General features: G+C 38.4%; 1 protein-coding gene across 2 annotated transcripts; it reads left to right on the top strand.

Moving 5' to 3' along the window:
* Positions 1-403: 403 nt before the first annotated feature.
* rprd2b (regulation of nuclear pre-mRNA domain containing 2b) lies at positions 404-27,201 on the top strand. 2 transcript variants are annotated; one of them, XM_058745785.1, is made up of 10 exons: positions 404-687; positions 19,141-19,270; positions 19,357-19,565; positions 21,821-21,873; positions 21,961-22,087; positions 22,171-22,346; positions 22,607-22,892; positions 22,976-23,317; positions 23,514-23,717; positions 23,834-27,201. In XM_058745785.1, exons 1-10 carry the CDS (start codon positions 450-452, stop codon positions 25,771-25,773), a joined length of 3,705 nt encoding a protein of 1,234 aa, XP_058601768.1. In that variant the 5' UTR covers positions 404-449; the 3' UTR covers positions 25,774-27,201. The 2 variants fall into 2 exon arrangements, with proteins under 2 accessions (XP_058601768.1, XP_058601769.1); XM_058745786.1 differs by having other exon boundaries at positions 22,976-23,275; positions 23,834-27,199.
* Positions 27,202-27,745: the final 544 nt, after the last annotated feature.

Raw genomic sequence — 27,745 nt, 5'->3', positions numbered from 1 at the left:
AATTACGTTGCTTAAACAATTAGAAACAACAAGCATCATGTAAGTATGTATAGTTTAATACTAAGGACCGAAAACCAATCACAAAGAGTAGCCTATTTAAAATCATGAGATGCAGAAAAACCGCCATAAAGTCTCGAGACATGTTTTTTAAAAGTTGAACTTAGATTAATTTGACATGCTTTCTAAACATGCGGCTCTCTTGTGCGAGATTTTTATTTTAAATTCGACGAATATTCGAAATCCGATTTTTTTTTTTTGACAGCCCTAAAATGCCCAGTGTACGGAGCCCGGGAAGTCGCCTGCAGGAGGAGAAAAACAATCCGTTCCCTCAGTTTATAAACCGTACTCACAAATTCTTAAACCGTACTAGTATACACTGCAGTTATGTAGTACTGTACTAGACAGGTGGTGTTGTGTTATTCGGAGCACTGTCGCCCTCTGCCGGTTAAATGCCTCGCTGCGGCGCTGCTGGGAGTGAAGGGAAGATGGCGGCCGGATCCGGAGCGGCCAGCGGCGGTCACAGCGGTGTCCGTGGCTCGGCGGCCGCGCTGGAGTCATCGATGGACCGGAGATTTCAAGGAGTCAGCAACACGATGGAGTCCATACAGGGATTATCTTCGTGGTGCATCGAGAACAAGAAACACCACAGCCTCGTCGTGCGCTGCTGGATGAAGTGGCTGAAGAAATGTGAGTTGCTAACGTTGCTAATGAACACACACACACACACACACACACACACACCCCCGCACAAACTGACGGATCTGGATACACACCTTGCTCCGATGACAATGCATTTTGTGTTGAATGCTTTAAGAAATGTCAGGGTCTGGTGTGTGTCGAGCTCCAGCACGTTGAGTTGATTTCACAGTGAAGCTCGGTGCAGGATCATTCTGCAGGCCTGTGCGTTTAAAGCAGAAAGTTTGATGTTCTTTTAGCGTTTAACAGCATTGTGCATGAGCAGATATGATGCAAACTCGGTATGCGTGAGTGTGGAGCTCAGACAGTGACACCGTGGGGCTTCTGGGGTTGAATGTGTAGTGTACGGTGTGTGTGCTGATCCTTTAGTCCCGTGTGTTAGTGCTTATAGGGTTAGTGATGAATGTGTGGTCTGCTAGGATCAAAGCTTTTCATGCTGGTTCTTCTGTGTTTGATTTTTGTCAGTGCCATTGACAACTAAAGACTGCACCCCCTCATCTATTATTTGCTCATAAGTTATAATGACTTACTTTTAAATGCTATCTAGTGTGCATGAAGGGAAGCTGAACTGCAGTGGTGTTGTTGTTATCTGAACATGCCATCACTGTTCTAGGATGCTGTTAAGGTTTTTAACTTCTGCAGAATTTTGTAGGCAAGGGTGCATTTTAAAACCAAACATTTTTCTGTTAGTTAACGCAGCAAATATGTGAGACAACCTTAAACAAGGACAAAATCAATCTTATGAGTCTTTTTTTAAGTGAAATGCAATTTGATGACTTGATTAAATGATGCAGATGTGTGTTTTCCATTACTTCTGATGGTATGCAGCTGAGCTGACGACTGGATAAACGTGTTATTTGAGCTGAGAGAGTGGCGTTGCAAACATCCAGTTGACCTTAAAGTTGGCATGAAGCGAAAGCACGACATATGAAATATAGTTTTTTTTCTTCTTTTAAATGAAACAATTACTTAAAAAATAAAAAAAGTTTGCATATGTATCCATCAGGGTTTTATGGCTCATATAAGATGAAGCCGTGAGAATATGGAGGAAAAAACTGTTCCGTTTTATTCAGAGACTCAAACTGAGCAAAAATATAAAGATTTGACAGCAAAGACACAGGTATTGTGACCTGATGGAGACGTTTGCACAAATACTAAAAGGCCTTTTACACGATGAAGTATATATTTATTTAAGCATGTTTTCTCAAATCATACGTTTTAGTCTCTTGAAGAATGTGCATTAATTATTAATGTAATTGTGACTGTGAGCAGATAACTGACATATAATTGATCCTGACAGATGATACTCAGTCATTCGGATCAGTAATCAAATCTGTAAAATGCAGTGGTCACACTCTGGTCTGTGGCGATACTCTCACGAACTGCTGCTTTATTAGTGCACTTGTACAACACTAATGCGAATACTCTGTGTGTGTGTGTGTGTGTGTGTGTGTGTGCTGACAACATACTCTTTAAACTTTGGTGTGTAACTCGTCCCATATTGTTTACACACGTTTCAGTTGTGCAATATTTGATTTTAACATTATATTTTCAAGGCCTGAAATGTGCTTGAATTTTAAATACTTTTTTTAATGCTTTTCTTTCTTAGAATGTCCTTTTTTTTTTTTTTTTTTTTTATTTATTTATTTATTAGCTTCACCAGGTTACCTGAGACAGGTTTTACTAAAAATTCTAAGAACTACTTTAAAATCAATATGTATTCATATTTAAATTTTAATTTAATCATAGTAAGACATACAGAATACTGAACGCTGAGGCAGGCTAGTTTACTTTATCTTCAACTGTACCCTGGATCATTTACGTCAGACAAATGTTTACTTTGAAATAAGTTGGTGTATTAGTAACGTAATCTTTCACTTAAGCCATGGTTTTTACATTTACATTGTAGTGTCTTTGCATTAGATTATTGTTTATTTAATAAAAACGGTCAGAAGATTAAAATAATGTTTGTTTGAAGAAAAATAATGTGCCAAATTTGGGAATGTATGCTTATGTATGTGTTCCTTAAATATAGACACCAAACAGATGCTGATTTCTGTGGAAGATGCGCTTTGTCTCAGATAAAACTAACAAAAACACACAAACAGCAAATTTTATCCATTGAATAACAGAATCATATTTTATGGGTTATCTGTACAGTGTAAAACAGCAGCTGATTAATACCCAGGTTAATTATGAGCAGTGTGAAATGTTCATCATTCAAACTGAAACAAGTATACGCCGATATATGAAACGTAAACAAAGCAAGCACCATTTTGAATATCAGTTATGTTGATAACTTGATTTTAAGCAGCTCATGTTGTTACGGAAATATTTGCATGTTGGAATGCTCAGGTAAGATAATGTAACATCAGAACAGCTTCTGTCTGTGCCGTCTTTGCTCGTTTTCATCACTTTCTCTTTAATTCCTGTGCACGGAGTCATGAACTTCCAATCAGAGTTCTCACTCTCACCAATGGCCCTGACGCCCATTCAACATGCAGAGTTGGGAAAACATCCGCTGATATGTGGAGCAAACCAAAAAAAACTAGCCCAACAGACACTCACCGGATCGCAAGCCTTAGTAAATCACATTGCATGATTTATTTCAATATTCTCCTGCCATAAATGTTGCATCTGAAAGGGAAACTCCTACAAATGCATATGTAAAAAGATCAGCGGCAAAAGTAACCGTATCCACACATTTTTATTGCGTCATTAGTAAATACTGACAGTAGTTTTTTTTGTTGTTTGCGCTGGTGCAAGCTGTTGTCAGAGAGTGAATTTGTGTTTTACTTCAGCCCATCTGCTGTTTGTTTCATGCAGATATGTTTTATGTAGTGTTGTTTCATAAAACTCAAGTCAGACCATTCTGTTTTTGCTTCAGATTTCGAAATTATAAAGTCTAACTTAGATTAAAAACTGTTCATGTTGCATGTATGCAGCATCTTTGTTTGGATTGTGATTAAAATGCAGTGGTTGCCTCTAATTTTAATATTAGAGCCAGACCGATGTTGTTGTTTTTTTTTTGAGCCGATACCGATATTGAGGAGTAAAAAAAAGTCTGATATCAATATATCAGCAAATATTCTTTGTGTGTATATTATTGTACAGTACCAGTCAAAGGTTTGGACACACTTCCCATTTGTGTGTCCAAACCTTCGACAGGTACTGAATACATAAACAGAATATATACATAAACACAATTTTAGCAATTACAACTAAAATGTGCTGATCAGACACTTATAATGATGTGACAAAAATATGTGATGGAGGCAGGGTATTTAACAAACTTTATTATCCATAATGAGTAATTACACCATTTAGAAGCATTTTGTCTGCATAATGGTGGCGCTCATCATTTACTCAGGAAAAAGGTCTATATGTTCTGTAAAAAAACCAAACAAATTATATCTGCAGCATATTTGCCGATACCGATAAATCTGCGACAGGCTCATATCGGCTGATAAAATCGACAAAACGATATATCGGTCAGGCTCTAGTTTATATGAAAAGATTTCTTTTATCTGTTATAAAAGCTCAATTTAGATTTGTTATTTGAGATATTTCAATTTCACAAATGTGCAGCATTTTGTCCAAGCAATAATAAAAGGACACTTTTTCGTTTATATTAGAAAATTGAGATATAAAAGTGAGAAAATTGTATTGTGAATCGTTACATCCCTAAACTCTGTATTGTGTTCCACCCGAAAGCTGGTTGTATATTTGATAATTGCATGAGCTGTTAAATAGGCAGGACTTTGCAACAAGTGTTCAATAATGAATACATTTTTATAAAAGTACATTTGTAATCATGGCTTTCTCGCTTTTGAAAATCTCGGGTTGCTAGTGCTTGAAAGTGCTGGAAATATGTTACCCTGCTCAAAAATGTAATTTGTAATCATTTGTCATTTACTCACCCTCATGTCGTTCCAAACCCCTATGAGTTTCTTACTGCTTTGTTACCCAACACATTCAAATACTATATGCAACTAAAATGTATTCAATACTAAACTGATTTATTTCTTCATAGTACACCACATTATAATAAAAAAATCAAGATTTGCAGAAAAGTAGCCAAGAAAATTTAAAACAGGCAATTAAACCGACTGGTTTGTGTTTATGCACATTGAATATCATTTGGTTTATTTTGGATTCGTGTAATAGATTATTTATGAAACCGCAGGCGGTATTTATGAAATATGATGTAGGCTCATTTGAAACCTTTTTTTAAAATACAGTGCATTTGTTTGTTAAGCCTGTGGTGCACAAACAATACTCTGTATTTTCTTTTAAATGGCCCTTTGTGTTTGCATATAAATATACACTGTTTGTTTAAGAGTGGAGTTTGCAGAAATATAAGTTTTGAATTAATTGAATTAAACAGCTAGTTGTTAATGGAGTATTGATAAACATGTATCAGAGTTGTGTCTCTCTTCTGCAAGGAATCACAGCGAACCAGGTACAATTTGACTTGTTTGTGTTGCCAGATCTTACTATTTAAAAAAAGTGAGCAAGCATAAAATAAATCCAAACACGATATCTTTGAAATAAGCCACATACCAAAATATCACAACCTGCACCTGCCTACTTTATTAACTCATAAAATGAATCGCTTTATGAACCGAGCCTAAACAACAAGTGTTCTGTTTAATCAAGAGTGCGTTCTGCAAAGCAACCTTCCAAACATAGACAAAACATGAACGCTCTGTAGATGGTGGTTTAGTTCAAGTCTTTGGTCACGGTAATATTATTTCGATAAAGAAAAATGCTATGGTTACAGCGGTGTTAGTCATCCCAATTCTGAGAGCGAGTTCTGTTTCATACACTCATGAAACTGTAATGTTTGTGGATTCATTCCTGTTTTTAAATGCAGTTATCACACCTGAAACTTTATAGTGTGCCTATGACAACTGAAAAATGACTTCACTAATCCAGTATGTCCGGCTCCCACATTAATGTAATGTTAGCTTATTTTCATTTTTTTTTGGTCTGCGTTCCAGATTCGTTTTATTACTTAAATCACATTTGTCATTGAGATTTGGTTGACAGGTGTTTTTAAGGCTGATATTCCTTTCAGTGCATTCCGCACTCGCACCGCATAGAAGGTCAGCTGGAGAGTCATGCGTGTTTTCCATGCAGTGCATCCTGGTTGCTTCTTTGGCCTTAATTCTGTTTGTGTTGAAACGGTCAGTCTTCTGAGTGAAAGCTGCTTGTGTTGTGATATCAGCACTGGGCAGGTGTTAGAGTTTGACGCAGTGTTGTACGATGCCAGTCTCTGGCTGAGATTTACAGACAGAAGCAAAAGCCATAGATCAAGTGCCTAAATGTTTATTTGGACACATGTGAATGGATTCATTCAGTAGAGGGAAAATGTGGGTTCAATCGGTTGTTTTGATGTTAATAAGCACCATTATGTTGAATAACTTTTCAGTGCTTAAAGATGGATGACATGAGGGTGTGTAAATCTATTCCATTCGTTTACAACCTCGTCAACAATTTGGTAAAGCTGTCCTGACATCACACAAATGCTCTGCTGCTGCGGGATGTCATTATTTATTTTAAAAGCTTTTATAGTTCATTACCATTTATTAATGAGAGTTTTTATTGGGAATGGAACCCTTCTCACTTTTCTGTATTGATGATTGATGGATGGCTGTACCGTATCCAGTAGTGAAAGCTTTGCTTATGGATATTAATGATGTTAGTATAAGGTGTTCGCCCAGTTTTACTGATTTTTCTGAAGACAGACATTGTCATTTGGGCGCTAGTCATCTGACAAATATGCTTGATAGTCGGTGTTACTGTTAAGCAGCAACACCGGTTACGTCGCTTGCCCACAATGGCTCTGCCAAGAACCAGGTATTCGATGAGACGCGTGCATTTCGATTCTGCTTAACGATTCCTGCGTTCGCATTTTAATGTGATTTAAAAGACTTAAGTGCAGGAATGGAAAGAACTTGTGCCTTGTTTGCATGCATTTCACTGCAGAAAAGGTTGTTCCGGGCCAGAACTGACTTCTTTCATATTTCTCAACCAGTATGCAGAAAACTACATCAGTATATCGTCATAAACACAGCTGTTTTTGTCTTAAGTGAACGTAAACAGATGAGAAAGAAAACGATCTAGATCTGCGTGATCTGACGGGGCTCATGCTTATAGCAGTCGCTTGGTGGATTAGACTCATTTAGACCAATATATTCATTTGGTTTGAGCCAGGTTTCAGTCAAGCAGAGTATATCAAAACTATTATCTGTGATCAGTTCATTTACTATAACTGCGAATGTTTAAGATAATAATCTAATGTTTAAGAGCCCAAGCTTTAAAAATGATTTTTGTTCTAGATATTTTCTAGTGTTACAAGCAAATATCTGAGTTACTTTTTCAAGTTGTTTCCCATGTATTGACTGACAGCTCCGTCTCCTCATGTTGAGAGAAATCGGGAGTAAGTGCAGAGCGTTGTGTGTGAACATGATCTTACTGTAGTTCTAGACTAAATATCAACATTTACTCATCTCACCTTCACAAAAACACATTCAGTGTTCCTCAAAATGAATAAAATCAGTGAAATGCAAACTCAGAATATGATGCAAACCTGCAATAATTAAATGTGAGCCTGGAGCACAAAACAGTCATAAGTCTCTGGGGTATATTTGTAGCAATAGCCAAAAATGCATTGTATGGGCCAAAATTATCCATTATTTTATGCCAAAAATCATTAGTATATTAAGTAAAGATCATGTTTCATGAACATATTTTGTAAGTTTCTTACCGTAAATGTATCACAACTTCATTTTTGATTAGTAATATGCATTGCTAAGAACTTCATTTGGACAACTTTAAAGATGATTTTCTCAATATTTAGATTTTTTTGCACCCTCAGATTCCAGATTTTCAAATAGTTGCATCTCAGCCAAATATTGTCCGATCCTAACAGCTTATTTATTCAGCTTTCAGATTAATTTTGTGTTCCAGGGTCACAAATATGTATTTTTACTTTGTGTATAGTACTTTATGTATTTAACCCCATTTTATTAACCAGTGTCTTTGCCATAGCATTAAAGTTACATATGGATATTCCATGTAGTTTTAGAACACTTGATTATATAATCAAAATAACAAAATATGTTCGTCACACACTGGGCAAAAGCGCAGCGCTGCATCTGGGAGAACTCGGGTATCACGCCGGACGTGTCGCTGCAGTTAAAACAGTTAATTTAATCACCAAACGGAGCGTCGTGGTTTTCACTCGCTCCAAGATCATGAGTACAAGAGATCTTCCAAGACACCACCGCTCCATCATGAGTACAATTCATGGCAAAGGCCCGTAATATAACTGCATATTTAGCAAGAATTCACATGTTAAACGCATTTGGCTAGCTTGATAGAGAAGGATCACTCAAATCAGAAATGATGGCAATGGACATGAGCGGGAAGGTATAGTTCTCAAGGATTTAGTTTGTTCCTTCTAGATCAGGGGTAGGCAACGTCGGTCCTGGAGTGCTGCTGAGTTTAGCTCCAACCCTAATCAAACACACCTGAACAAGCTAATCAAGGTCTTCAGGATCACTAGGGCTACAGGCAGGTGAAGTTTTTTTTTTTTCAGGGTTGGAGCTGAACTCTGCAGGACAGCGGCACTCCAGGACCGACGTTGCCTACCCCGTTCTAGATACTGAATATTTTCAGCTGAAAGCATGATTTAAACAAGTACTACAACACTTATTCACATGCAGTCGCTCTCTCAATAATGCATTCAAACAAATGTAATCTTACAGTGCTACTTCATCTGTATCCGATTTTGAATGAGCAGAAATCTGTAAGAAATGCATGGATCCGTAGGTAAAATATGACGAAAACGTACTGTTATTTTCATCACAAACAACTGCAAAAAGCAGCAATTATACCTTTTAATGCTGACAACCATGTTATTAGCTTGTCATGTGGTAGGAAAAAAGTCCAATAAGACACTTTGAAACTCTCCTGTTGTTTTATTTGTTTAATTTTTTAATATGCGTTATGAACAGAACTGTGATATTTCCAACATACTGAAAGACAACCGCAGAGCAGTGTTTCTGATATCAGTGAGCGCGGAGTGATTATTAAATGCTGGGAGCGCGGAGAAATTGTTGATGCTCCACTCCGCTCACATACTCTGATATCCATTTAATCTCTCACAGGATGCATTTCCTTAACTAGTAAAGCTAGCTAACCCCATTAGCAAAGCACTTCAGTTTACCTAAGTTCATTCATTTTTCTGCTTTAAAAAAAAAACAGGACAGGGAGCTACTCACCATCAGCAGGCAGTCAAATAAAAATGTTAAGGAAGGACATTTTTAGGAATCAGACTGCACACAGTGTCAACTGTAATGTATAATAGTGTCTCTTGAGTTAGTGTTAGAGGACTCCACCCTTCACAGCTAACTGTGTGCATTTTATCATAACGTTTCAGACTTTAACTGCTCCGCTTTAAGCTCACACCCAGTAAATAACATGGGCTGCACCTCTTTAAAGTGACCAGTGCCAGACTGCTCTCATGTTCTACACCCTTTATTTTAAAAAAAAAGTCCAAATCTGTTAAGGAGCAGTGAATGTAACAAATCATGTAAAAATGTATCATAGCTGTGATACTTTGTGCATTAAAGTCCATCAAATATCATACAACCTCCTGTTTTCGTAACCAACAAAAATGTTGAATGATGTTCGCTAACCTGGCAAACGTTTTCAGTTGGATTGGTGTTTATCATCTTTAGCATGCAGTGTGAAGCTTTTCCCTCAGTTCCCTGATCATTCCAATTTAATTTCAGCGAGTGAAGAACAAATGCATTCTCCCTTGCGTTGTGTATTATGGATGTTACGGTCTCTGACAGACAGCGTGTTGAAGGCCGCTATTTTGAATAGAGTGAATTTGCATTTCCAGTGTGATCTTATGTTCAGATCAATGCGAATATCGACCCGTTTTTACGCAGCAAACATAGTTGTAAATGTGCCTTATAAAAATCTAAACAATTAAGACAGTGATATTTGTTTTAAATTAATATGTTTGACTTGTCCCTTTTCATAAAAATGGTTTAAAAGCTGAAATGCCATTTTATAAGATTTTAATTTTTTTTGTATGAAAACTTGTATCTAAACTGTAAATCATGTAATTTTATGGCTTAAAATGTTACCATAGACATGGTCCAACCCCACTCGTACAGTGTTCATTTTACTTTGAAAAGGTTCATAAATTAGCCTAAATTGATTTTAAAAAATTCAAGATCACAGAACCGTGCTTCCCTGAAAGATGTGCTTGACAATCGCAGCTTCTGCCTAATCACGATTTGCGATTTAATTTTGATTAATCATGCAGCCCTAGTTTATATTACGTAGCTTTAGGTATGTATGGAGGTTGTTCAGAATTCATGCATTAAAACCATTAAGTGTAATCACCGTTCTATATTAGTGCGCTGCTTTAATTCATGTACGCACACACACACACACACACACACACACACACACACACACACACACACACACTACTTTTGAGATCGGAGATCGCGCTGTGCAAAAAGTAACATTCAGAAGCTCATAAACTTCGTCAGCACTGCCAGGCAACTTTTATTAATTGATACTGAATCGCTACATTATATTTCACAGCAGCAAGAGGGTAAAATCGTTTAAAAAAAAAAAGTTTTTTTTAAGTAACTAAACTCAGCTTCATTGTTTGAGAGACGCAGACAATTCACACATCTCTCTCTCTCTCTCTTTCTCTCAATATGGCCATATTTGAGAAAAAAATGTAGTAGTTTGCATCACTGGATATAGATGTCGGTCATTTAACATTTCTAATCGTAAAACAGTTGACTAATATTAAATGATTTGCAGCTTCATCTTACCTCGCTCTCTTTCAACGTTAAATTGACGCTTCGCGCTCTGCTTATGTGAACAGTAAACCCCGCCTACTTTGATTTGATTGGCCATCTCACTGAGGATTTGATCTGAAGGCCTAGTATGTGCAGCGGTCATGCGCATCTGTAGACTAGCGCAAGTTAGTTCTTACTTTAATTGTATTCGTGGCTCCTAACAGACTGTGTGACTTTGAGAAGTTATTACCTCAAAATGTACGTCAGTATGCAGTTTTCCCTGTTGCTCGCGTGCCAGCGGTTATCCCTCTGCGTGCCACAGGTTGCCGACCCCTGCTCTATCGTGTTGGAAATATCCCCTACACCAGGGGTGTCAAACTCAGTTCCTGGAGGGCCGGAGCCCTGCAGTGTTTAGATGCAACCCTAATTAAACACACCTGATCCAGCTAATCAAGTCATTCAGGCTTATTTGAAAACTGCATGGTTTGTGTGTTGGAGCAGGGCTGCGGTCCTCCCTGCCCTACACCAACCCAACCCTAAACCTACCCGATAGTGTTAACAAATGCAAAAGTGATACAATAACGCATTTGTTGATTGCAGCTGTGCTATTTTAACTTCCTTATGCGGATTTGAGCTGTTTTGTTGAACTGTAGTTTCACGGGGTTCGTACCGAAGCTCTTCATCACTTCAGTGCGACGCCGTATCGCGTGAGCAACCGAGCAAACCTAAATTAGAAAACGTATGCATATGACGCTGGATATGTGATGATACGTTCAAAACCTAATATTGCTCAAGTAATTATGTGAAAATTAGGCTTTATTAATTGAAACTGTGGACCTGCAAATCATACTTTGTGTGAAAAGGAATAAAAGTTGTGGGAGTTTTACTGCCTCTAGTGTTCATTTCAACTGGAAACTGCAGCGATTCGCATGTATGGGTCCCTTTTTTTGAAGAAATGTAGGTAGAGGCACGTATTTCTAATGAGCCTATGTTGTAAACTTGTGTTTGAGGTTATTATTGTGCTGAAAAGATGAAATTCCTCTTCTCCACTTGTTGATGATTGTCTTCATGGTATTCCAGGGCACATCTCCTGACTGGTATCTCCTCACAATGAGATCCCGCATATCTTTTATCCTGTTTTAAACTTTTTATTTGAATTGTCAAGTTTTACTCAGCCCTAAAAATCTTTAAAAGTGCTCTGGCATCATTTGCTTGCAGATGTCACTTGATATTTTGCATCTAGACAACCTGCATCTAGTTTGCTTATAGAATAACAGGATTGTGATATTTTGGGAATTTAATTTAATGTAATTGAAATTTGATTTGTTTTATGTAAATTTTGTATTGTTTTAGTTAGTTGTAGTGGTATGTTTTTAAAAGTTAGCCTATTTTGTTTGTCAGGGCTCCAGACTGCGACTAAAACGGTTGCATTTGCAACCAAAAATATTAATTTGCAAGTATATATTTGTTCAATATATTTTTGAACAAATAATTATTGAATATATTTGTTCTTTAATATATTGTTTTTAGCTTTATATTTTGTTTTCATTTTAATAAGTTTTGAAATTTTGTTGTATTCATTTGTCATTTTTATTTAATTTTTTTTTTTAAGTGTGTGTGTATATATATATATATATCTCATTTGGCTTTGGATAAAAGCGTCTGCTAAATGACTAAATATAAAATATATAATATAAATAATATATTATAACATGTTATGATTTAAAAATGTGCATGTCATGCCGTTTTTCCCATTCGTACACCTCAGGAGTACGAAATAAACATTAATGGACATCAGAGGGTATTTTATGAGAGCCTGTACAGTACAGCTTACTGAAATCACTCATGTCATCACTAGGGCTTCAACAAACGATTATTTTGATAATCGGTTAATCTAACGATTATTAGGACAATTAATCGACTAATCGATTATTTCACTGATTAATCAGTAGACTTTGATTGATTATTCAGCTTTTGCAATTAGTTAAAATATTGTTATACATATTCTAACATAAATAAAGGTCACTTCAGCTTTAGAAAAGCATATTATGTCATTACAATTATTATACAATTAATTGGTAACACTTTACAATAAGGTTCATTAGTTAACATGAATTAAGAATGAACAATACTTCTACAGCATTTATTAATCTTGGTTAATGTTAATTTCAGCTTTTATTAATGCATTTATAAAAATCACAAGTTATGTTTTGTAACATTGGTAAATGCACTGTGAACTAACATGAACAAACAATGAATAACTATTTTTATTAACCAACATTAGCAAAGATTAATACATGAATTTAATAAATTACAGTAAGGTATCATTTGTTAACATTAGTTAAAGTGTTACCAATTCATTATACAAATAGATGTATTTGGCACAAAATGAGACACTCTCTCACCATTTAATTAGCTACATGGAAAAGTAACACATTATTCTGCCTAACATCTCCTTTTGTCAGTGAAAAGAATCAAAATAAAGGTAAGTGATGAGATGCTTTGGATAAACTATTTTATTCACAACTAAAATAGCCTACTGTATAGGGTTATGATAACCAAAACAGTCCTGAGCTAGATCAAGCTTTGATCTCTGTAAAACAAACTATAACTTTAATTAAATATTTTTTCCCCACTAATAAAAATATTTTATCATTAGCTAGCTCCACACTGGAGAGCTGCTTTATTTCAGAAAATCAAGTTGCAATTCTAACTGAAAGCGACACTGACTCTGGGTTTTCATGTTTAATACCATAAAGCTGCTTGATTTAAGGCTATCTGTTGCATAAAGTAAGTTACTATATAAATAAACATGATGTGACCGGACTTTACTTGAGTACTGAACTGCAGAGCTCATGCAAACATCCACATCGTTGTAATCAGATGCATTTTTAACTGCTGCTTTCACACTGCTGCCAGTTTTTGTCGTGTTTATTTTGTTACTGAGAGGAAAGCGCGCAATATATATTTACATATTCATCAAACGCCGCTCAGGTTCGGGTGTGTCTTCTCTTGAATTGCATCCAGGAGGGCTGAATTACATTATTGTGCTACAGCGCCACACTGGTCGAACCGCAGTATTGCAGGCTCTTGCATTAGGTCACGTGAGATCAAACGATTACTTGACAACAAAAATATTTGTCGACAATTTTTTATTGTCGACGTTGTCGATAATGTCGACTAATCACTCATTCAGTGTTTCAAACTGCGGAAAATGTGGCAAGCTTGTAAACAATGCCACGTAACAATACATATATTGCATATTAATATTTTTTTATATATTAGTATTTTTACTTGACCTGTTGTCTACATGATGAGAAACACTGCAAGGAGCTAAAGTTGAAATTCAACTCCTACTATAAAATTGCATGTTTTTAATGAAGAAAAACAGACTGGATGTGTGCAAGACATATGACAACATTTATAGGATTCATTGAAGAGGAGCCCAAGTGACACTCAATGGCAATGTGATGCTGATATGGTCAGTGATATTGGCACAGATTCTGTGTATTAAACCATTCTTTGTGACTGTATATAGTTCTCAAGTTTGAAAAGTGCACCTTAGTTCCCAGGACATCTACACAATGGATTAAAATGCTGATAAAGATGTGAAAAGATGAGACACAAACGCATGACAGTATGACTGAAATGTTAACAGTTTTTCTGTGGCACCTAAAAAAAGAATAATAATTTGGCACCTAATTTTGTTTCTTATAGGAGCCAACAGCTCCTTAATTGATTCATTTTTTTTTTTTTTTTTTGTCTGGAGCCCTGTTTGTATACTTTGAAAATTAGTACATGTAGTTAGGAATGATTACTGGTTTGATGATAAAACATGCTAAAATTCCCCACATTTAGTATTACCGTTTCATATTTTAATTTATATTATTTAATAATACATTTTAATTGGTTGGTTCCTCCAAAAATGAAAATTAGTGTTTTACTCGCTCTCGAGGCATGGATTCACTACAGGAGGTCTTTATTCACGCCCGGAGCCGTGTGAGGCACATTTTAATATGGATGGATGCGCTTTATTTGGCATCTTTTGGACTGTTGAACACCCGCCTACTGCCATTCTAAAGCTTGGAAGAGCAAGGACAGTTTTTAATATAACTCCGAGTGGATTCGTCTGAAAGAATAAAATCATATACACCTAGGTTGCTTTGAGGGTGAGTAAAACACAGGCTAATTTTCATTTTTGGGTGAACTAACCCTTTAAACAAGTCTCATGTGCGCACAGCACGCAGAGTAGTTTCGTTTTGTTTGAATTCATGGCGGGAACCTGGGAGGTTTTAAGAGTGCTAAGGTAATTATACAAGAGTTATGGGAAAACGGCTGTAATTCTGCTGTTCCATAAGCGCCACCTAGTGTCAGAGTGGATTTACAGAGAGTTACATTCACATTCAGCCTGCGTGCAGTTTTGTCTGGCCAAAAAAATGGACTGGATTTGCATGCCCTGCTTTTAAATTTTGACCGGTTGATGAAAAACAATCTTATGTGGATTCTTGTTCGCTGTCGTCGTTTAACAGTTCTGTCTAATTCAAATAGAAGTCTAATAATCAGACAGAACGGTTAAAGGAATTAAAATGTATACCAAAAGTATTATAACGGTTGCTTTTATATTATTAGTATAAATAAATGTAAGCATTTTTGGCATTAATAAAGATTTTATTGAAAAGTAATCATTTGTTTTATGTTGCATTCAATCGTGTGTTCATATTTACAGTCATGTTATTCAAAGAAATGTTTTCAAAAAATCACTAAACGTCATATTACAGACTGCACAATAGTGCCACAACATACATTCATGTCTGATCAGGGTGATAACCACCGTAGACATTGAGGGGGTCTAGTCCCCCCAATAATTAGAAATCGCTAAACCTTTTTTCTCAAATATGGCCATTTCGAGAGAGAGAGATAGCTGCGTGTAGCTTTGCTGTGCGTCTCTCTTTATAATGAGCGAGTTTACTTCAGAAACAGCGATTTTATCCTCTCATTGCTGGAAAATATAATGTAGCGATTTATTATTTAAACTGTTATTAATAAAAGTCGTGGAGCAGCGTTGACAAGTTTCTTTGCTCCTGGATGTGAGCTGTGCGATCTCCGGTATATATATGTGTGTGTGTGTGTCAGTAAGCAATGCATTAATACAGAACGGTAAGGCTCTAATGCACATCAGTAGGTGTTTGTATTGCAAGAGCTAGATGACGTATGATGACGTGTGACGGTATAGTAGTGCTGTCCCAATTCTTAGGGTATATTTTCACCCCTGCCGCTTGACATTCTGTTTCAAGGGACAAGAGGAAGGGGTATAAAACAGAACTGGGATTGGGCCAAAGTGTGCATTTGTATGATCGTGTGTTCTCTGCATGACGGTCGGTCCGAGGGAGAGTTCAGCTTCACTGCAGAAGCGTGACCCACAAACTTTAAACTCATGATTTCAAACTACTCTGCTTTATCCGTTCACCCACTGCCAAATTCATGTCATTTTCACTGTGTGCTGTATTAAAATAAATGTTACCTAGGCTTTATTTGAAAAAAATATGATCGCTAATGCACACAAATTTCCCACAGTGTTTACTTCCTTTTTAATTATATTTTTATTAAAGTGTCCCTATTATGGGTTATGAAACGTTCATATTTTGGTTTTGGGAGTCCCCAGTAACAGGTTGACATGCATGCAAGGTCAAAAAACACTTTCATTTGTCTTGTATAATTTGTACAGCTATTTTTAATGCTCCAAAAGCGGCACCTAGTGGTAAAGAATGAATTTGCATTTTCATTCAGACCAACAAGTGGGCAGGAAATAGGCTTATGTTTCATGTTGACGTCGACTTGGGATTCGTTTTAAAAACGACGCGATTCAATGATTCAGAGTCGACTCTTTCTTTTGAGAGACAATAACTTTATACACGGTGCACTTTCAGATTTAAAACTTTGCAGGATGTTTTCATTCACGTAGAGCTGTTACACACTGCATGAAAGCTCATCTTCAAAAATACATAATAGGGCACTTTAAGTATTTATTTATTTTTGAAAAATACATTGTCATCTAAAGTATAAGTGTATTTATTTAACACATGCGTGTCATCTGTGTCACGTCACCTGTAGCGTTTTTTTCCACTGTTGGCAAAGGAATGGACCCGCCCTACTCTGCCTCTGATTGGCTTACCTTAATGTCCTTTCCCTCAGCCAACCAATCTCACTCCTGAAGCCTAACTTTTAGACGCTGCAGGCATGCTATCCATATTTCCAGAGGCTACGTAAAACGTGTAGGAACAAGCTAACGGCAAGCAACTTATGACCGAATGAAGAATGTGCATCAGTGTGTTTTTTCTTTTTTCCGTTTTATTTCATTTATGAAGGTGATGTAAACTGAATAATTATATATTCTATTATAATTATATAATAATATTGTATAATATTGTATAATACCTTTTTCACCCCTGACGAGTTTGCACCCCTGTTATTTATTTTTTATTCTAAATTGACACTCACTAGTGCACTGTATGTATACATGACCGTTCTATTATTGTACCATCTCTACCTTATTTTTATTGAGCACTTTGACACACAGATAAGTTGCATTGGTCTACAAGTCGAATGATTATTAATGATTATCATTTCATTCAGAAATTGTGGGCATCAATAAGTCAATGAATGCAGGGAATGATTTTGATCTCTCTGAAGAGTGCTGTTGATTTACTCTGATCAGCTGTAATCACTTTAATATTAGACTTTTCTCTTTCAGTGACTGTGGATTAGAATAGAAACAACAGCTACTTAATCTCACAATGACAGTGTTTAATCAAATTCCTGTGATTTAATTTCTGTAAAGAAAAAAGCAAGCTTTGTGGTGTCAGTTCATTCCAGCTTGCATAAGAATAATATCCAATCACATAATTTGATCTATTTTACTAAAATTCCTAGCACTAATCTCTGGTTCATTCCTGTGGTGCACTCTGTACAGTTTGTCTCAGTTATCAACAGTTAAATGTTTTGCAGGGATGCGCTAGTTAAGATGTTGTCAGGTTAGTGACATCTTAAAGAGATTTGTTTGAGGCTCTTAATAGGAGGTACACTAGATTCATACAAGCAGAACTGCAGATTCTAGATCATTCTAGTATAAAACGTATCAAATTATGTAAACCCATACAGGTGCTGGTCATACAATTAGAATATAATCAAAAAGTTGATTTCACTAATCCCATTCAAAAAGTGAAACTTGTATATTTATTCATTGGGGAAGACTGCTGACTTGACAGTTGTCCAAAAGACGACCATTGACACGTTGCACAAGGAGGGCAAGACGCAAAAGGTCATTGCAAAAGAGGCTGGCTGTTCACAGATCTCTGTGTCCAAGCACATTAATAGAGAGGCGAAGGGAAGGAAAAGATGTGGTAGAAAAAAGTGTACAAGCAATAGGGATAACCGCACCCTGGAGAGGATTGTGAAACAAAAGTCATTCAAAAATGTGGGGGAGATTCACAAAGAGTGGACTGCAGCTGGAGTCAGTGCTTCAAGAACCACTACGCACAGACGTATGCAAGACATGAGTTTCAGCTGTTGCATTCCTTGTGTCAAGCCACTCTTGAACAACAGACAGCGTCAGAAGCGTCTGGTTTGGGGTGCCATGTCATCTGCTGGTGTTGGTCCACTGTGTTTTCTGAGGTCCAAGGTCAACGCAGCCCTATACCGGGAAGTTTTAGAGCACTTCATGCTTGCTGCTGCTTACCAACTTTCTGGAGATGCAGATTTCATTTTCCAACAGGACTTGGCACCTGCACACAGTGCCAAAGCAACCAGTATCTGGTTTAAGGACCATGGTATCCCTGTTCTTAATTGGCCAGCAAACTCGCCTGACCTTAACCCCATAGAAAATCTATGGGGTATTGTGAAGAGGAAGATGCGATATGCCAGACCCAACAATGCAGATGAGCTGAAGGCCACTATCAGAGCAACCTGGGCTCTCATAACACCTGAGCAGTGCCACAGACTGATCGACTCCATGCCACGCCGCATTGCTGCAGTAATTCAGGCAAAAGGAGCCCCAACTAAGTATTGAGTGCTGTACATGCTCATACTTTTCAGTTGGCCAAGATTTCTAAAAATCATTTCTTTGTATTGGTCTTAAGTAATATTCTAATTTTCTGAGATACTGAATTTGGGATTTTCCTTAGTTGTCAGTTATAATCATCAAAATGAAAAGAAATAAACATTTGAAATATATCAGTCTGTGTGTAATGAATGAATATAATATACAAGTTTCACTTTTTGAATGGAATTAGTGAAATAAATCAACTTTTTGATGATATTCTAATTATATGACCAGCACCTGTATATCTGTTTTGACGACGCATAAATGGCGAGTTTACTTGAATAATTCAGCAAAGCTTGTCATCTCCATTATGATTGTTTCTCAGAAAACTCATATAAATACAGCATGGGTTTTCTGTTTATCATCTTAATCGCACGTCATCAGCTGTCTGCCTGCACAATATCTTTTACTTGAAATTTGATTTGCTTTGCAACAATGCCATAATACAAAGAGCTTACGTAGTCTAATACATCTTTTCCCTGTTTTCTTCTTTTCTTCGTGCAGCGGATGCCAATCACAGGCTCAATCTCTTCTACCTCGCTAATGATGTTATTCAGAACTGCAAAAGGAAGAACGCTATCATTTACCGAACCACCTTCGCTGAGGTGCTGCCAGACGCCGCCCTGCTGGTCAAGTTAGTGAATCACATACATGTCTGTGCAAGAGTGTGATTAGTGCTGAAGTAGTGACATGCTGGGCTGACTCTCTGTGTGTTTGTAGGGATGCAAAAGTGTGTAAGTCAGTGGACAGGATCTTCAGTATTTGGCAGGAGAGGAACGTTTATCCTGAGGAGCTGATCTCTGAGCTGAAGGCCAGTCTGCAGAAGAAAGAGAAGGAGAAAGAGAAGGAGAAAGAGAAAGAGAAGGAAAAGAAGGAGAAAGAGAAGGAAAAGCAGAAGGAGAAAGTGAAAGAGCAACAGCCTTCTCCTGGTCAGTTTCTGAGCTGTACGCTTCCAGTATTTGTCATTGTTGCAAAGACAGACAAATTATTAAAATTACCTTATAAAATGAAAATGAACATTCACAGTGTTTATAAATGTATTATTTACTTCAGGGGTTTTCGAAGTGTGGGACGGAGCATGCAAGGGAGGTGCACAGAGTGCTAAAAAAAAAAAAAAATTTTTTATAATTACTTAATTCATACTTTCCAAATATAAATGACAAGTGCACATCGGAACAAATAGCTACCCAATAAATTAGAGAGCGTTGAGTCAGGGGTTCCCAAACTTTCCCATTCCTCGACTCGCCTAGACAAGTATAATCTATTTCAAGACCTACCAAAATATTTGTAATTAAAAAAAACAATTGACATTACTCTAAGCTAGATCTTTACAGAACTATCTTTACAAATAATTGTAAAAAATAATAAACAGATGTCTCATTTTAAATAAACACTAAAAACTGAGATGACAAATTTACTTTTAAAACGGTTAAATAAATGTTCAGCGATATCTTCAAAAGATTTTGTTATGCTGGCATGTGGAAATGTTCGAATCTTGCCGATAGTCGAATCATATGTTTTGGGGGCGGGCCAAAATATATTACCAAGAGTCAAGTCAGACATTGGACAGTCATAATTATTGAGGTTAACACACAGGAAAATGTGTAACGGACGCCTCGCAGATACAAAAATGTTTAATGTTTTGATTAAAAGTTAACATTAAATGTCAGAGAAACCCTAAGAATTCACAACATTTTTTACAACAGCGCTCTCATTATAACATTATGTATATGACAGTAGTTATTATTGTTCTGCATTTGAGCTGCGCGTGCTGAAGATGACCAGTAGAGTGAAGCATTTGATAGCAGTTTTTAAATCAATGGGATTTAACTCATCATTTATCTCACATGCAATACGCTTCGTTATTTATACAGCATAACGTTAATATTACGACTTATAGGCTATCTGCAAAAATTGCCCCGAATGCATGAACGTGTCTGCGCGGCTCTGAATTAACTCATGTTGACGCGTTCTTCACGCAACAACGTGCAGAAACACGGCAACTAAACTCTAAAACTTCACAGTGTTTTATTATAATAGTGTTCTCATTATAATGTTATGTATATGACAGTCCCAGTCATAGTTATTAATATTCTGCATTGTTGTTTGTTCTGCTCGTGCTGCGCACTGAAGAGATAATCACCGTAGTACTACAGTGAAGCGCTTTACTGCAGCGTAACTCAAATGCATCTTATACCAGATAAATAATATATACACACACACATATATATATATATATAGATATAGATATATAGATATAGATATAGATATATAGATATATAGATATAGATATAGATATATATATCAGGCTGAAATATTTTGAAATCACTTATACCCTACCTGATTTAAAAATCCAGTCTTTCACTCCGTCTTGTTAAATATTTAAACCCTTGCCGCCAAGATGTTGCATTAAGTGAAACTTAAATCTATAGGGGTGGTTGGATTTATTCACGCACGTTAAAAATATTTATTAAAAGCTTCTTTCTTTTCAGATTCTTATTTACAACATTATCTTAATAGGCTTTATATTAGCTTAATGAAACCAGTAGGTTCTATGTGAAATCAGACATTTGAGCACCCCCATATAGCCAAAATGGCATGATCATAACACCCGCGAATATTTGACACTGAGATTTGTATCGAATCAGGCTCCTCCTATCGAAGCATTGAATCGTCGACTATTCGGGGTCACCCCTAATATGGACATCAACATAAGATGGTCACCACTGATAAGCTATTACTAACTATAATGTAGAAACTTTAATTTTCTGTAAAGCTGCTTTGCAATGATTTGCATCGTGAAAAGCGCTATACAAATAAACTTGAATTGAATTGAAATGAATGAACATAACTGAAACAGTTTTCGTAACATTAGAATTTTCCGGTGTATGCAATCTCATGCAGAATACAGCGCAGTGAAGTGAGCGAGATTTTTCTCGTTAGCAGATCGAGCCTTTTAATAATGAACCGTCACTCTGAGACCCTCACTGTTATTACAACTCGTGCACGCTTCAAAACACGCAACACATGTTTTAAATTGCGGCCTTTTGATTTGAAAATCGCACTGAGCTCCCCACACTGTGCGACCCACAGTTTGAAAGCCCCTGCGTTAAGTGACGAAGTGTAAAATAAAATTATTTCTAAAAATAACTTGAGCATGTTTTCTTTTTTTCAATTTCTGCAGCCCCTGTCAACCCCAAAACTGCTCTGAAGTCTAAAATTGTTGCAGAGTTTGTAGTAAGTCATGATTGTCTTTAGATTTAATTGAACTTTTCCCCTATTATTATTATTATTACACTAAGTAATGTCTTTTCTCTTTGTCAGCCGCATGATTTTGTAGAGCGGTTAATGTCTTACAAGAACTCTCTGGACGAGAGTGATTTAAGAGAGAAGCAATTAGCTGCTCTCAGAGTGGACGTCTGCAGCACTGAGGCCCTCAAAAGGTTAAAAGGTAATGTAATATTTACCAAAAACAGCACTATATAACTTCTTGGAGAGAAGCTTTTCAAACTGTCTCTCAACTTACACCCATAGATAAAGCAGGAGGGAATAAGTTCTCAAAGGACTTTGAGGAGGGAAGCACAAAGCTGCAGGAATTTGTGACGTTCCTGGAGGGCCAGATAAAAGCAGGACCCCCGCTGCTGGAGGCACTGGGAAACGCAGACATCTTTTACGAGATGCAATACAAAGAGGTCAAAATTGTTGCCAATGTAAGTTGTCTCTAAAGTCTTGATGCTAGATTTATTCACGTTTGCTAAAAAGATTTGTGAACATGCTTGCTTTGGCACTGATTACTTATTTAAAAAAAATTTAAAATCTGCTCTCTGAGGTTAGACTTCTGTTCATCAACCAAGTGGGCATGGTTAGTGGCTTATTGCTAGTGTCATAGCCAATTACTGGCCTTTTAATCTACCACTAATCATGTATCCTCATGTTGTGCTTCTGTCAAACCCCTCATCGCTTCCCATAGGCATATAAAGCTTTCGCCAATCGCGTCAGTAGCCTGAAGCGTAAGCTGGACGCTCTGAAGGCTACATTGCCCAGTCTGGATGACTCTCCCATCCCTTCCCCCTCTGAAGACGCCCCGTCCCCCACCGGCTCGGAGTCGCCCTTCCATGGCATGAGCTCCAGGAGCGGTTTGGGTAGTGGGGATGGAAATGGAAGGAGAGGTTTGGAGCAACAGAAGGACAACAGAGATATAGAGGACATGGACATGTCTGAGGAAGAGGAAACGACAGCAAATGCTGGAATCGTTGGTAAGAGAAAGCAGACATGAGGAGAAATTTAGACGAGTCAAAAATGTAACGTTTAACTGACATGGTTGTTCTTTGTCCTCCAGTTGATGAGAGAAAAGAGAAGTCAAGTCTTCCACCTGTGTCCAAGGTTACAAATGCTACAGCAACAAAAAGCTCCCAGATCACTGCTTCTAAACCATCCCAGATTTTAGCAACTCCAACAAAGACGGTGTCTGTGTCATCAACCAATCAAACACCTCCTGCAAACACCACAACCATTACGACCACACCTGTATCTGCCCCTGTCGTTAGCCCCTCCCCCCTGCAGGTGAACTTGGCCAATGTGGATCTGGGCAAGATCAGCTCCATTCTGAGCTCTATCTCCAATGCAATGAAGACCACCGGTGAGTTTTCCAATTGCAGAGAACAACAGACAGGTTCCAAAGGTAAATAAAAAAAAATACCAGTCAAATATATGTTGTTTTTATGTTTAGAATGATAAGTATAACTTTCTCAATCCTTACTGATGTTCACCTTACTGTATTAGCGGGCATATACTACAAACCTAGGCCACTGAAAGAGTTTGAGAGGAGTTTGCTCATTGTAGCTCATAACTGCGTATTCTTCTTTCTCAATACCCAGGGGTCAGTCCTGTGTCCCGTCTTTCCCCTGGCACACCTACCACACCATCCAGCCATGCCTCCTCCTCCAAAGCCCCTCCTTTGACCCCTGGCAGCATTCCCTCATCAAATCCTCTGGCTAGCATCTTGTCTAAAGTGGATTTCTCCCCCGAGAACATCCTGAATGTTCTCACCAAAACACAGACTCACAGCCCCAACCTGCAGGGTAGGACACATTACTTGTACACTATTGATTTCTAATCTGTTTGTCAAGATGGAAGATGGGGGAAACCTGTTTGAACCAGTAATTATTTTGTTACTTATTAAATCTCTATCTTGCAGGTTTGTCTTCTCTCCTTTCATCAGCTCGTTCAGGTGCTCTCACCACCCCAGACCCTGTTCCGTCTTCATCTGCCTCTTCTTCATCTTCAGCTGTCACCACAGCTGCAGCAACCTCCACCACAGCGACCCCACCAACTCCGAAGGCCCTAAAGCCCACAGGCAACAATTTCAAGCGAGAGTCTGAGCGAGAGAAAGGGAGAGAGTGGGAGAAGGTAAAAGAGAGGGAAAGAGAAAAAGAAAGGGAACGAGTTAAAGAGAGAAAAAAAGAAAGTGAGACCGAGGCTGCGGTAGTGCCCAGCCTGGAGTCTAAGATCAACAGTTTCCTCCAGGGAAATCCTGGTTTCAGCGCTCTCGGACTTGGCTTGGATGATGTGGGCAGCAATAGCCCTCTCCTCGTCGGTGGGGATAACCTGGATGGCACCCCTGTCCGAGATGAGAGCGGTAGCACACCCACCCAAGATGAAATTATGGACTCGCCCCATGTACACAGTGAACCCCAGAGTGCAGGTCTGTCTGGAGGTCATAACCTTTCGCCTACAGCCTATCACAGTGATCCCTGGGATGCCGTGATCACTCCACGAGAGGCTCTGGGAGAAAACGAGCGGAAAGACAGGGATTACCGCACACCACCACCCTCACGACTTGCCGCCTTTAGCCCAAATACAACTAAACCGGTCAAGGCCATGACTAAAACCAAAGAGGAAGAAGGGTTGAAGAGAAAAGTTGTTCCATCAGCTACCATAGTGCAGGATTCGAAAATAAAGGCAAAGATGGACGGAGATGGAGAGAAAAATTCATCCTCCCGCAAACCAAGTGACGATGGGATGAAAGTCAAGGAAAGGAAAGCTTCAGCTGACAATGGAGACCACTACCATCGCATTGAGACACTTGTTTCTTCATCCTCCAATGAGGGAGCACCAATCGAAACCCTTGATTATGGCAACCGCATCCAAACTGTGGAAAGCATCCGTGTGGTTGGGAGAGGCCTGAGAAGAGGGAGCAGTGCGGGTTCTAGAGTGGGCGGGGCCTGGTATGAAGAGGAGGAGTTCATGGAAGCCCCACCTCCACATCGCCCTGCTAGTCGCAGCCATGAGAATTCTGAGGAGTTGGGATTGGTCCCCCCTCTTCCTCTTCCTCCCCCTCCTCCTCTTCCTGCTCACCTTCCGCCCCCTTTGCAGTATCCACCTCCACCCTATCCAAACGAGGACCCCACACGACCTTCTCATGGCATTCCTCAACACCATCCTCCCCCTCCGTTTTTTCCCTCTTCCATTCCTCCTGTCCCACCACCCCTTCCTCCCATCCCTCAAACCCCACCTCCTTCCAGAGACTTCCCCCATTCCTCAAACTCCACCGTTATGGTTGGTGGTGTCCTTGTACCTATAGACAGAGTCCTACCCTATCCACCTGCCAACTTCCATCCTGATGGAGCGGGGCATGGAGGTAGCGGTGGCAGTGCCCCTCCCAGAGGCGGCAAACCCCAACTCCCTTCCTTGTTAGGAGATCCCCCTCGCCCAGGCACGGTGAAAGAGCAGTTTGTTTTGCGCCATACCCCACCTCTTCACCGGCCCGGCACCCCAGGAGCTCCTCCACCCCTCCTGGGCAGAATTCGAGAGGGACCCAGTCCCACACCACCATCACCCTCTACCCCAACCACACCTACTCCTTCATCCCCTTCTGGGGAACCACATCCTCATTTGTCTGTCCCCAACCGCCTACCCCTCCACACCCAAAATCAGAGACCCCGCCGCCCTTCCTCCCCTCTACCCCTCCTCCAATTACCAAACCAGCATCACACGCGTCATTCCCCACAGTTTCCCAGAGGTTCCTTGCCCCCTAACCGTGAACCCCTTCTACCTGGGACAAAGCGTCCTGCTGCTGGTTTCGGCAGTGGGCCTTTCAACCCGCCCAAAAGACCGTTCCTGCCCCCTCGATATTAGCATCTCAGAATGAGTGCTAAATGCTCTCTGTACAACCTAAAATAGGAAGTGTAGCAAGTTGCATCACCTGCTAATTGCAGTGTGAGTTATACTGCATGTAAATACACATGCACCAACACGCCTTGCCCCATGTTACAGCACTACTCTTCTCAGAGAAAGAAGTTTTCAGATACCCTAAAGATGAACTAGGAGGAGGAGAATGTGGAGATCCAGAAACATCCATGGAATATGAAAGAAGGCAAAAGGTGGTTATCCTGTTCGATTGGTGTAATGTGAGAGAGTGGTTGTGGAGTGTATGAGTGTGTGTGTGTGTGTGTGTGTGTGTGTGTGTGTGTGTGGTCTATGGATGACTTGTAAGTAGATATGCTGGCTATCTCTTTCCTTCCAGTAACTGTCCCTTCGCTTCTCCATCTTATAACACTTGTTTTTTTTTCTTCTTTTTTTTTTTTTTTAATGTAAAATACTTGTTTCTGCTGTTGAGGGGTTACAGATTATTGTTTTTTGTCTGTTAACCTGTTACTCGTTCACTTTGTGTGCAAAGCCAGTGGATTTCAACTTTTTATTCCTGAGTGATTAAATTATTGACAAAGATGTAATGCTGGGCAACCATAATGGCTTGTAGTGATAAAAAAAATATAGCCACTTTATCAACCTTCACCAAGATGTGAAGATTTAGGCTCACATTGCGTACAATATAAGCTAACCAAGTGTTCAAGGCATAACTACTCGGTAGTTTTCCAGTGCTTTTCAAGAGTTCCTTTGCGTTTTTCTTTTTTCTTTTCCTCTTCTTCTTGATAGTTCTTACATGTATTCTGATTAATAAAAGCATTGTGACAAGAAATATTATTGAAAGGAAGGAGACTTTTCTTTACAGGTGGTCTCATACTTTGTTCAAGAACAAATGTACCTGGATTATTTTCTGTCATTTTGTTTTTACTTAACAGCAATTCTGTTCTCTCCTGTAAGTCTTCTAACTTCATGATGTTTTCAGGAATGTGCAGAGCTTGAATACACGGCTCTGAATATTATGTTCAAATGATAGTTGAGGAAAGAATTAGTTTGGTTTCATTACTTTCAGTTTCCCATTGTATCTGTTAATCTTAAATCAGTTCATCGTCTCTAGGATGTACGATAATGACAGTTAGTTTAACCCTTTATCATGTACACATGATTGAAATGTTCTACACAAGCCACACTTTCATGCATTGCATTTTCAGAATGTGATGTCACATGCATTGTTCATAAAACGAAAGCAAATACATCTTTTCACAACAATGTTGATACACTGCTTTCCAACAAAATGTCTGACAATTTAAATGTGAATATAACATGTACATTGTTGTAGTTCTCATGCATTGTGTAAGAAAAAAAATAGTTCTTCAAGTGCTGACGTTGAATATTTGAGGAGTGTGTTTTGGTGTCTTCATTTGGACAACATTTGCATTCATTGCAAGGAGTATATCAGAGAACCTACACATTTATAACAATATCTGTGATGGCAGCCTTGTTGCACATCAGCATGTTATGCACAAATAATGAAAGTTAGAATGAATCTGCAGGATGAGTAAATGCAGTGAGTCTTCAATTGTGACAGAAATGTGAAATGGTAAATCGCTTCTTCAGTTAAATCAACTTCTATACATTTTATACCAGCTGCACCACAGCTTTACTTCTCAATCTTGCCGTAAAATCTGGTTTCATTCAGTCATATCAAAGGTACAGATAACTGCCTGCGTGGACAAGTTAATTAAACTAATATACAGCACTATTCTCAAAAAACGAAACCTTGTAGTTTTGTTCTGCAGCAACCTTCAGACGTTCCTCACAACAGATGCCAAAATGACTTCTCTCAGAAGTTCAATCAATTTTCTTTGCAAATACAGAGTTTGTTCTCCATTGATTATTGCAGACTTGAGTTTTATGGCCCTACAGTAATGATACTGATGATTGATGGTAAGCTCTGTATTAAGAA

Source organism: Onychostoma macrolepis, chromosome 16 (assembly GCF_012432095.1).
Source record: "Onychostoma macrolepis isolate SWU-2019 chromosome 16, ASM1243209v1, whole genome shotgun sequence".
Lineage (NCBI taxonomy): Eukaryota > Metazoa > Chordata > Actinopteri > Cypriniformes > Cyprinidae > Onychostoma > Onychostoma macrolepis.
The sequence above is the reverse complement of the archived record's forward strand: the minus strand, read 5'-3'. Positions and strand labels throughout refer to the sequence as shown.

Bases quoted from the DNA above. Each gene is read 5' to 3' on its own strand.
- rprd2b (XM_058745785.1), top strand. From the start codon at position 450: ATGCCTCGCTGCGGCGCTGCTGGGAGTGAAGGGAAGATGGCGGCCGGA. The intron at 688-19,140 runs GTGAGTTGCTAA...TTCTTCGTGCAG, and splicing joins GATGAAGTGGCTGAAGAAAT to CGGATGCCAATCACAGGCTC. The intron at 23,718-23,833 runs GTAGGACACATT...TCTATCTTGCAG, and splicing joins TCACAGCCCCAACCTGCAGG to GTTTGTCTTCTCTCCTTTCA.